General features: G+C 57.5%; 1 protein-coding gene across 1 annotated transcript in view; it reads left to right on the forward strand.

Moving 5' to 3' along the window:
- The first annotated feature begins 6,322 nt into the window (after nucleotides 1-6,322).
- WDR13 (WD repeat domain 13) overlaps nucleotides 6,323-11,442 on the forward strand; it is a 5,537-nt gene continuing 417 nt past the window's right edge. The window contains exons 1-9 of the mRNA XM_025213649.1: nucleotides 6,323-6,397; nucleotides 6,683-6,883; nucleotides 7,362-7,366; nucleotides 7,856-8,000; nucleotides 8,139-8,269; nucleotides 9,020-9,327; nucleotides 9,827-10,007; nucleotides 10,342-10,489; nucleotides 10,808-10,926. Of these exons, the coding sequence (XP_025069434.1) occupies nucleotides 6,357-6,397; nucleotides 6,683-6,883; nucleotides 7,362-7,366; nucleotides 7,856-8,000; nucleotides 8,139-8,269; nucleotides 9,020-9,327; nucleotides 9,827-10,007; nucleotides 10,342-10,489; nucleotides 10,808-10,926 (1,279 nt within the window). The 5' untranslated portion in view covers nucleotides 6,323-6,356. The remainder of the gene's footprint in view (nucleotides 6,398-6,682; nucleotides 6,884-7,361; nucleotides 7,367-7,855; nucleotides 8,001-8,138; nucleotides 8,270-9,019; nucleotides 9,328-9,826; nucleotides 10,008-10,341; nucleotides 10,490-10,807; nucleotides 10,927-11,442) is intronic.

Here is an 11,442-nt window from a genome sequence, read left to right on the forward strand (position 1 = left end):
AGCAGAGAGAGCTCTGTGCATTTGCAGCGGGCACTATGGAAGTGGGGGGAGTCCTATGGGGGTGGGGCTTAGGCAAGGGGGTTGTTGTGGAGGGTTGGGGTGCTGGGGCACCCCCCCCAGTGGTTCCATGGGATCGTCACAGCCCGTTGCCTTCCCCAGGTAAGTGACCAGGTGGTGGAGATTAATGGGGTGCCGGCCCAGAGTCTGACACACACCCAAGCCCTGGACTGGATCCGCTGGGGAGGGCCCCACCTCCGTCTCGTCCTGCACCGTGGCAATGGCCTTGTCCCCACACATGGTAAGCAACCCTTTCCCTTTCGCAACAGATTGATACAACCCAAAAGAAACCCCTTTATACATGGAGGGGAGATGATATGGCTCCCAAAAACTCTTTTTCTATATACTCAGGGAAGATGACACAGTCTTCAGGGATTCCCTCTTATACTCAGCTGATACGGTACAATCCATAGGATGTCCTCATAGATTTCTTAGACATTAGGGCTGGAAGGTACCTTGTAAGATCATCAGGTTCAGCCCCTGCCCAAGGGGCAGGAAGTCAGCTAGGATCAAGGGATCCCAGCAAGATAAATGTCCAAATGTTTCTTGGAAGTGTCCAGAGTAGATGCTTGCATCACCTCTGGGGGGAGTCTGTTCCAGGCCTTGGGGGCTCGGACTTTAAAGAAGTTTGTCCAGCCTAAAACAGTCTTGCAGCAGTTTGTGACCGTTGGACCCTGTCATCCCCTGGGGTGCTCTGGTGAACAAGCTTTCCCCCAGATCATGATGCACACCCCTTTTGTACTTATAGACTGCCACCAAGTCACCTCTGAGCCTGTGCTTCTCCAGGCTGAAGAGTCCCAGAGCTCAGAGCCTCTTTTCATAAGGCCTGTTCTCTTGCCCTCTGATCATGTGTGTGGCTCTCCTCTGGACTCTTCCAAGCTTCTCCACATCCTTCCTAAATTGTGGAGCACAGAATTGGATGCAGTACTCCAGCTGCAGCCTCACCAAGGCTGAGTACAGTGGGAGGATGACATCCTGGGTCTTGCTCAAGATGCATCAGTAAATGCAAGCCAGAGTTTTGTTTGCTTTGCCAGCTGCGATATTGCATTGGTGGCTCATATTCATTTTGTGGCCAATCATGATCCCCAAGTCTCTTTCCTCATAGATTCAGGGGCCACAGTACAGTCCACAGTACCCAGAATAAACAATATAGCCAGTTTTTCTCTTGTACACCGTGCAGAGATGGTATGATCCGTGGGGACCGCCACACCTCTTTAATGCAATGGGGAGATAGTACAGTCCATAGTGATGCCCTCCCCAAAAAGCCCAGGAGAGATGGTAGAGCCCACAAGTCCCCCTGTACCCGGGGGGATGATACAGCCCACAAGAACCCAGTATAAAGACACCTCTCTACCCCCAAGGCACCTTGGGAAACCCCCCCTCCCCCCACTCCCTTCCCTTCCCTTCCCCTTCCAGTTTGGTGATGGGGGATCTGGGTTCAGAATTTATCCAATTCCTCTCCTCTCCCTCATCACTGCCCCCATGCTTCCCCATGGCCCCTGCCTGCCCCTCCCTCCACAGTGCCCAGGTGTGACCCTCTTGCAGCGACTGGGTTTGGACACTTGGCGCTCTGCGTCACCACCTCCTCCCAGGGGGAGCCTTGCTTCTGCCTCATAGGACACTGAGAGTGCCAGTGGTGGGTGCTCCCCCAGGATACCCTGGAGTGTGTGTGTGGTACCTTCCCTGCCCCCCAGGGACCAGGGCAATGAGAGTTTTCAACCCTTCTCCCCCCACCAGTGGACCAAGGCAATGGAACATTCCACACCAACCCCCTATGGACCTGGGTATTGGGACCTTCCATTCCTCCCCAGTGGACCTAGGATAGTGGGACCTTCCATACCCCCCCATCTTCCCCTTCAGGGCATTGAGACTTTAACAACAACAACAACCCCCCCGCCCCCCCCCCACCTGCCATGGGAAGAGGGTTTTGGTTTTTTGTGGGGGGGCTGAAACTATTTTCAGGAGAGTCCCTCAGGGGTGGGAGTGGGGTGAACTGTGTTTATGGGTATCTCTTCTCCTAACCTCCCTTGTCTGTCTTTCCCCCGTAGACCATGAGCTCAGTCCTCCCCAGCCTGACCTGACACCTCGAGCTTGACCACCACCATGGGAAGGACCTGATTCTGGACATGGGGACCAGGCCCCAAAGCAGGGAACAAGGTTGCCAGTGGGCTAGTCAGCTCCCCCTATGGGGCCCTGGCTGGTACCCAGCAAGGAGTGTCTGTACCAGGCCCTGTGGGGGGGCCGAGGTGAAGAGGCAGAGCTAAGACAGGCCCTTCCCCCTCATCATGTGGAATATTCTCGGTGCCTGGGGGCATCCACCCACAACAGAGGGTGATGGTGCAGCCTGGCCCCACTATCTGAGCTATGCAATGGTATCTTCCCTTCTATCCCTGGTTTAGGCAGTAGAATCTGCCATTTCTTATTTCCCCTCTGAGTGCAATGGTATGTTCCATTTTCTATCCCTTTCCCTAGTTGGACTGTGCAATGGTGTCTTCTGTTAACCATCTACCCCAGACTTGTCTTTTATAATAGAACCTTCTGCCTCACTCTTTCTGGACACCCTCATTGGCCTGTGGTATCTTCCATTTCCTATTTCCAGCCAGCTAGGTTGGAGGTTTGACAATTCACACCCCAAGTCGGGACAGTAGTGGTACAGGCAGCCCTCAGATATAGGACGCCATCGGTTTCTGAAAACTGCATCTTAAGTTGAAATATCGTAAGTTGGAACCAATTTCCCCTTAGGAACAATGTTTATAAAAGGGGGATTGGTTTCTTTAGGACGCTAGACACAGCTGCGTCCAGCTGGTAAGCCCTTTGTTAGGGGGGGAGGTGCGGGAACGGATCAACACCTTGCTGCAAGGGAGGGATTGGAGCTGGGGCAAGCGCTGCTCAGCTGGGGCGGCGGGCATGGGAAGGGGCTGGGGCTGCTCCTACTGCTGTGCGCTGCTGATCCAGGAGCTGCTCATCTGGCGGCTTGTCCAGTGGTTCTCACTGCTGCTCCTGCCTCCAGTTTAGGAGGGCATGTTGGGGGGAGCACGTGTCCCCAGATCTATGCCGGGTGGGCAGGGCTGGGGCTGCACTCCGGGGGGGTGGTGGAAGGCACTGGGAGTGGGGGCTATGCCCTTCTGCCCCTCTGGGTCAGGGCAGAGCCACTGTGCTGCCTCTGGATAAAGTGGCGCACAGCGGTGGGAGCTGCCCTGGCCTCCCTGTGGCTCCCAGACAAACTGGCTTTGTCCTGTGCCCCCCTCTGCCCCACCCTGGCAGGGTGAGAGGCGGTACGGCATGGCAGGGGCTACACCAGGCTGTGCACTGGATGGGCAGCAGGGGCTACAGCAAATTTTAGAGTGGTTGCAGCCTGCCCCCATAGCCATTACCCCACCCCAATCTGGGAGCACACAACCCCCTCATGCCCTGCCAGCACTCACCCCACCAGGGCAGCAGGGGAGGAGGGGGTATGGGACGAAGCCACCACTTGTCCAGGAGGCGCAGGGAGGCCAGGGCGGCTCCGGCGCCTGCGTGCTTGTCCAGAGGCGGCAGCTCAGCAGCTCTGTCCTGCCCCAGCGGGGCGAGTGGCAGGAGGGCATAGCCCCTGCTCCCAGCACCTTCTGCTGCCCGACCCCAGCACAGCCCCGGCCTTGCCCACCCCACGGGGATCTGGGGGCACACCCCCTCCCATGCGCTCCTGGGCTGGCAGCACACAGTGGCGGGAGCCACCTTAACCCAGCCCCAATCCCTCCCTCGCTGTGGGGGCATTGATCTGCCCCCCTCACACCTCTTCCCTCCCCCCCCCCCCCCCAAGGGATTTACCAGCTGGAGGTAGCTGTCTAGCATCATAAAGTCGAAACCCACATCAGAACCTCAAAACAGGGTGTACATTTATAAAGGTTGTAAGTGCCATTCATTGTAACTCAAAGTCATTAGTCAAGGACTGCCTGTATTGTCTATTCTATTCTGGTCTACATAATGGTATGTTCCATTTCCTTCCCTTCCTTGCCAAAGGGCTATGGAATAATCCAGTCTGGGCTGTTACCCCTATATGGATCACTCAATGGTACCTTCCCTTCTGCCCCTTTGCAAAGTTCTCCCCATCTGACCTTTGCAATGACTTTCTATTTTCTTGTACCCCACCCATTATGTGCAGTCTCTGGTTGGATTAGATAATTTCTTGAGGTCCCTTCCAGTCTTACTTTTCTATGATAGTGGTACCAGCCATCCCTTCTCCTGTGGCTACAGAAATATGTTGCATTCCCCCCCCCCTTGCCTCATACAGACAATGCAGTAGTACAAGCCAATTTACTTTCCCCCTTTTGTTAATGGTATTTTCCAATCTGTTCCATATCCCCGCAGACCCACACCTGGGTTCTATAGGCTTGTCCAATTCCTCCTATCCCTCGTATTCAGAGTGGAATGGTTTGGTCCACTGTTCTGCAGGCCCCCCCACCTCAGTCGTAATGGTACAGTCCACTGACCTGAGCTTGGAGATGGAGGAAAATAGACTGGTCCATTAAAAAAAAAAGGGGGAATTCTATCCTGAAACCAAACCATTCTATAAAGGCAGGGAGGATAAGAGCTGCTCCCCACCCTCCTAGCTAAAGTTGTGAATGGACCCATCCATCCACAGCAGCAGGAGGGGATGAAATGTTCCATGTATACCAAGGGGGGAGGGGTGCTTTATCCTGCCCAGCCTGGAACAAACAGTTGCCCTAAGAGGGGGCTTTCTTGAAGGGGCAGATTCATTAGGGCACTGAGCGGGCAGGCTATCCTGGAGGAGGGAGCTCCTATCCAGAGTCATTTCTGGGCCATTCCACTCCAGCAGATTATTTCTTTTTGGCAGGGAGGGAGAAAGGACCATACTCCATGAAACTAACCAGAGATTGATCGATACCACAAAGGGGGCCATCCTGGGTGAAACCATTCCATTGGGAGAGGGGACGAAATGCTCTGGGGCCTGAGATGCCTCAGTTGCCTTGGTTACGGTCTCTATGGAGACCGTCTGTATCTAAGCGGCCAGGATTTGATGCTTCCAGCCACAATTAAAATCAGAGCTGTTTTCCGTAGCGTTGCCTGGGTCATTCCAGCATGCACTCCATCCTGCAGTCCCAGCCCCGAGGCAATTCCTCACCCTTGAGCAGGAAGGAATCAATCAGAGCCCACCCTGCCAGCTTGGGCCCGCCCCCCACGGTGCCAATGGAAAGGGGGTGGAGTCATGAGAAGGAAGTGGAATGGTATCGTGAGAAGTCAGTGGAGGAGCGCCATCTTGGAAAGGGGAAAAAGTTCGCTTTGGAAGAAGGCATCTTGGAATGAGAGGACTGCAGAGAAAACCTATGGGGGCGGTTATTTGGAGAGGTGACAAGGGCGACGCCATATTCAAGAGTGGGAGGGGGGCGAGCAGGGAAGAGAGAAAGAAAACATCGTAGGCGTCGCCATCTTGGAATAAAGCTGCAGTCGCCGTCTTAGTGTCAGGAGTCACCTGCGAGGGTGAACAGGGTATCTCCCTCCTCTCTTCAAGCCGGACACCTGCGTTCCCCTCCCAAGCCTGGCCTATCTCATGGACTCCAAGCAACCGAGTATCTCCAAAACACTCCCTGGAACGGAGCACAGGCGTACCGGCTCTCACCGCGCAGGGAACCCAGGCATCCCAGACCGAACCCAGATCCCGCCCCCGACTTCAAACACAATGGTCAGAGCTAGACTGGAGGTAGGGGGATTCCCACCTTCCCTACCCAGGCGCATGCGCAATGCTAGGTGGGCGGAGCTTCGATCCAGGCTGGCTCCACCCTTTAAAGCCGGCAGCACCAGGAGAGGGACCGAGAAGCTCAGGTATCGACTCCTTTCCTCGCCTCTCTCCCACCGCTAGCGTACACTGGGAGGAGCCGGCAGTGAATTTCCCCCGGCAGTCTGCACACTCTTCCACCTCTTACGAGCCCCGCCCTTCCCTTGGCACTGCGGGGGGCGGGGCCCTAAGCGAGGGGGCAGGGCTTGGCGAGGTGGGGCAGTGAGGGGACGGGCGTTGGCAGGGGAACGGTCATGGAGGGAGCGGGGCTTTGTGAAGGGCATATGGCAAAGGGCGGGATTTAGGGAAGAGGGAAGGTTGGGGTTGGGTTTCGAAAGCGAGGAGCAGTCGGAAAGTGCGGGGCTTGTGCGGGTGTCTCGGGCGGGGCTTGGTGGGTGGAGCCTGTTTCCTTGGAGATGAGGGAGGGAGACGGGGTGGGACTCCCAAGTGAGGCCCCGCCTGTGGTATTAACCCCTTCCTTCCTGCCCCCAGCTCACCTGAGCACCCACCTGCAGCAAGGTGGGGCATGGCAGCCGTGTGGCAGCAGGTGCTGGCTGTGGACGCAAGGTGAGTGGCGGCTGGGTACAACAGGCCAGAATGTGGCTAGCTCTGGGGAGGAAGAGCTGAGTAGAACAGTGGTTGCCACTAGCTCAGGGGAAACAACAGCCCAGTATAACGATAACTGCGGCTGCTTGCGGGGAGGGGAGGTGTGACAGGCTAGGTGTGACAGGCCAGAATGTGGCCAGCTCTGTGGGGGGAACAGCCCAGTATAACAGTGGTTGCAGCCAGTTCTGAGGGAGATGGCCTGGTATAACAGGCGAACAGCCAAATGTAACTCCAGCTCCCCTGCAGGTACAACGCCTACCGGACACCAGGGTTCCCCCAGTTCCGCACCCAGTACATCCGGCGCCGGAGCCAACTGCTGCGGGAGAACGCCAAGGCTGGATTTGAGGCAGGACCACGGCGCCGATACCTCCGGTTGCGTGCCCAGCTCTTGGCCCAACGCTACGGGCCCTTGTCAGAGCAGAGCAGCTGCCGGGCCTGCAGCCACAGGTGGGGGTTGGGAGCTGAGTGAAACATCCAGGGCAGCTGGATCTGGGGAGGAACTGGGGTGGGGGTGGGATAACACTGGGGGAGGCTGAGTCTGGGGAGAATGGCTAAATAAAACAGTAGGGATAGCTGAGTTTGGGAGGGGGTGGCTTACTGAAACACCTAGGGTAGCTGAGTGTGGGGAGAAAAAAGCTGAGTATAACAGCGGTGGCTGCTGAGTCTGGGGGGAATGGGGATAGGGAACAGTTGAGTATAACACTGAATGCAGCTGAATGGGGGGGCAGGGGGATAAGGAATAGCTGAGTAACGGTGCTGGCAGCTGGTTCTGGGAGCAGAGTTGGGGACACAGCTGGGTATAATACTGGGGGCATCTGGGTGTTGGGGGAACACGGGGATAGGGAACAGCTGAGTATTACACGGTGCAGCTGATTCTAAGGGAAATCGGGGTGGGGGAGATGGCTGAGCACTGAGGGGGGATGAGTCTAGGTAGAAGTTGAGGGGAACAGCTGGGTCTGGAGTGGAGTGGAGTGATGTAGCTGAGTATAAGTCATGGCAACTGCCGGGTGGGGGGTGCAGAACAGAATGGCTGTGTCTCACTCAGGGTAGCTGACTCTGGGGAGGAGGAGGTGGGCAGGAAACAGCTGAGTGTAACACAGGAGACAGCTGGCTCTGGGGGGGAACCAAGGGTAATAACTAAATGTAATGCTGGAGGCAGCTAGATCTTGGGGTTGGCCAGGGGATGGCTGAGAAGAACCCTGGCCAGGGAGGGCTTCTGAAATGCTGCCATGCAGCCATCTCTGGGGAATGGCTGAGCATAACACCCCAGAGCTGGACTCGGCCTGGAACAGAGGTGTAGCCAGCTCTCGGGCGGGGTGGCTGGGTAACACCACTGGAGAGGGCCAAGATGTGCCCAGCTCTGGGGTGGAACAGCTGGTGAATGTTTGACTGTGAATTGCACCCAGCTCTGGGGTACAGTGGCCAAGTGTAACAATCCCCTCTCCCTGTCCCAGGACTTCGAGGAGGAGGCACGGGCACTGGGAGCACGGGGGCACCGGCGCTCCGTCAGCCGTGGCTCATACCAACTGCAGGCCCAGATGAACCGTGCTGCCCATGACGACAGGTAAGCTGGATGCCTGGGTTCTCTGGGAGGGGAGTGGGGGCTGTGGGGTGAGAGCAGAGGAGCTGGGGGCCTGGATGACTAGATTCTCTTGGGCATGGAAATGGTATGAAGCTGCCTGGATCCCTGGCTTCTGTGCAGGCCACCAGGGGGGCTGGTGCCGACGGCAGCTGCTGAGGCGAGCCGGGCCATGGCTGGGGACACAACCCTGAGCGAGAACTATGCTTTTGCTGGTGTCTACCACATCTTTGACCAGCATGCCGACCAGGCCGGTGAGGGCTCTGCTGCTGAGCTTGCTGGGATACAGGGAAGGGAAGGGCATGCTAGGATAAGGGACAGGGGAGCAGGGCTTGCTGGATATGGGGGAAGCCCAGGGCATGCTGGGATAGTTAGGGACTTGAGGGAGGGTGGGGGAGAACTGATCCCAAGGCATTCTGTGATACCTGGTAGGGAGAAAACCAATCACCAGTGCATGCTGGGATAGTACAAGGACTTCCTGGAGGCATGCTTGTATTAGGGGGGGAGGTGTGGGGGGAAGGGCTTGCCCTATGGTATACTGGGATATGAGGGGGGGGACTAGTTCCTAGGGCATCCTGGGATACGAGGGAACTGTCCCAGGGGGGAGAGAAACCAATCCCCAGGGCATACTGGATTACCTGGGGGATGGAAACTGATCCCCAGGGCATGCTGGAATAACAGAGGGGCCCTGTCCAGGGCATGCTGGAATACCTGGTATGGGAGGGACCAGACCCCAAGGTATTCTGCAATATAGGGGGTGCTGCTCCAGCATACCTGGGTGTGGAAACCAAGCCCCAGGGCATTCTGAGATGGTTGATGTCTGCCCCAAGGTATCCTGGGATATGGGGAGGAAGAGCCAATCCCCAGGGCATGCTAGTATAGCGTTTGTGGTGGGAGGGGAAGCTGATCCCCAGGACCTCCTGGGGTAGTAGGGGACGTTCCCCAGGGCATGCTGGGATACCTGGCGGCCTGTTCCCCTCACTTCCTCCCCCATCTGATGGCAGTGCCAAAGGTGGCGTTTGCCCATGACGACCGACACCTTCTGGCCTGCTGCTCATGGGATGGGACACTGTCAGTGTGCCGCCTTGCACCAGGGCCACCAGCTGTGCTGCGGGTGCTACGCGGGCACCGTGGGCCCGTGGCTGATTTTGCCTGGGCCTTGTCCAACGACCTGCTGGTCTCAGCCTCACTGGATACCACCCTGCGCATCTGGGCCCCCAGCGATGGGCGCTGTGTGCGCGAGGTTCCTGATCCTGATGGCGCACCCCTGCTCTGCTGCGTCTTCCAGCCCCTCAACAACAACCTCACTGTGGTGAGTGCTGGGCCTGCCTCGGAGCAAGGCGCATCCCAGGCTGATAGACTCAGCTGTTTCCCCCAAGAGCTGAGCACATCCTGGGCTGTTATACACAACCATTATTCCCTGTTCCAGTCCAGAGCTGGGTGCATCCTGGGCTGTTAGACTGAGCTGTTAGTCCCCAATACCTAGCTGTACCCCACATCCCCCACAAACCAGAGCTGGGTTCATCTGGCCTGTTAGACCCAGCTATTATCCCCTATTCCACCCCAAAGCTGGGTGCATCCTGCGCTGTTAGATTCTGTTATTAATCCCTTGAGTTGAGCACATCCCAGGCTGTTACACTCAGCTCTGGGGGATGGTAGCTCAATTTATTCTGGCCTCTTAGATTGGGCCATTATCCCCCAGAGCTGGGCACATCCTGGGGGGGAATGGACAGACACCCTGTCCTGTCCCGTCTCCCCCATGTAGAACTGGGCACATCTCAGCGTCTTACCCCCCCTCCCTCCCCTGGCAGGTGGGGAACGGGCGCCAGGGACTGCACGTACTGAACATCTCAACAGGGAAAACAGCACGGGGAGGCTCAGCTCGGCTGGGTGGGCGGGTGCTGTCTCTCTGCTTTGATGCACCTGGGCACCTGCTGTGGGCTGGCGATGACCACGGTGCCATCTGCTCCTTCCTCTTTGACGTAGCAACTGGTAAGAGACCCCCAGACCTCTCCACCTCCCCAGATCCACCCTCCAATCTCTGAGCCTCTCCATAGACTTCCCCCCTTGAAACCAATGTACCTCCCCCATGGTGTTTAGAGGAGTGTCAGGGGGATGGGCTGAGGCATGATGGAGCATGTCAGGGCCCAGAGGTAAGGGTCAGGCCACCGTGTTGGAGGGAGGGCACTGCAAGACTTTGGGGAAGTGTGGGGGGCTGTGGGAGTTGTGGGAAGGGGGTGGAGACACTGGGGAACTGTAGAGGAGGGGCTGTGGGCTTTGGGGAGACCGTGGAGGTCCCAGTTTCACCTCCCTGTGCTCCCACCAGGAAAGCTGACGAAGGCGAAGCGACTGGTGTTGGGGGGTGGTGCAGCTGTGACCAGCATCTCAGCTCGGTCCTGGATCAGCCGTGAGGCTCGAGACCCCTCAGTGCTGGTCAGCGCCCGTGGCCCTGGCGCTCGCCTGCTGCTCTACCGGTACCAGTGGGGAGGGGGATGGATGGGAGAGGGTCGCTGGCTAGCAGGCTCTGAGGTTGGGGGATGAGCTGGGGAGGGTCAGACTATGGGGTGAGGAGCTTGGGTGGGGGGTGTCTGTGGCTGGTTCTGAAATGTGGGGTCAGGGGGTTCCCTGACTGGGGGGAGGGGGCTGTAGCTGGGGTGGCAGGCTGTGTGATGGCCAGCAGGGGCCTGGGGAGGCGTTTTTGTGTGGGGGTCAGGGGCTGGACAGAGCAGCAAGAGGTTGGGGGGGCTCCATACCCCACCCCTCCCCACCCCTGTGCCCCCTGCCTCTGATAGGGTGGTGGATACTGAGGGAGGGCTGCAGCTGAAGCGCAGCTTCCCAGTGGCACAAGGGACGCAGCCCGTGCGCTCTATCTTCTGCCCTCTCATGTCTTTCCGCCAGGGCGCCTGTGTTGGTAAGTCTTCTCCCACACCTTCCCAGCATGCTGCAGGGGTGTAGGGACACTGATGCTCTGAGCATGCCCTGGGGCCAGGGATCAATCTCAGCATCCCTTGGGACTAGAGGGGTGTCAATCCTATTATGCCTTGGGGTGGTCAATCCTAGCATCCCCTGTGGCTGGAGCTCCCCAACATGCCTTGGGGGTAATGGGTTAATTCCATTATGCCCAAGGGCAGCAAATCAATCCCCTCATGCCCTGGAGTTTGGTTTTTCCTAGGATTCTCTGGGTTGAGAGATTTAATCCCATTATGCCATAGGGTGTGGGGATCAATCTCCTCCCTGCCCCAGGGGTGGTGGTGGGGGTGTTGATTCCATCATTTCCTAAGGTTGGCCTTTCCCAGCATACATTGGAGTTGCAGTTAATTCCAACATCCCTTGAGCACTAGATCAATCCTATTATTCCCTGCAGCCAGTACCTTTCCCAGAATGCCCTGGGCAAGGGACAGGGCCCACCCCCTACCCCCTCCCTCTG

The sequence above is a fragment of the Alligator sinensis genome, unplaced genomic scaffold, assembly GCF_000455745.1.
Source record: "Alligator sinensis unplaced genomic scaffold, ASM45574v1 scaffold137_1, whole genome shotgun sequence".
Taxonomy (NCBI): Eukaryota; Metazoa; Chordata; order Crocodylia; family Alligatoridae; genus Alligator; species Alligator sinensis.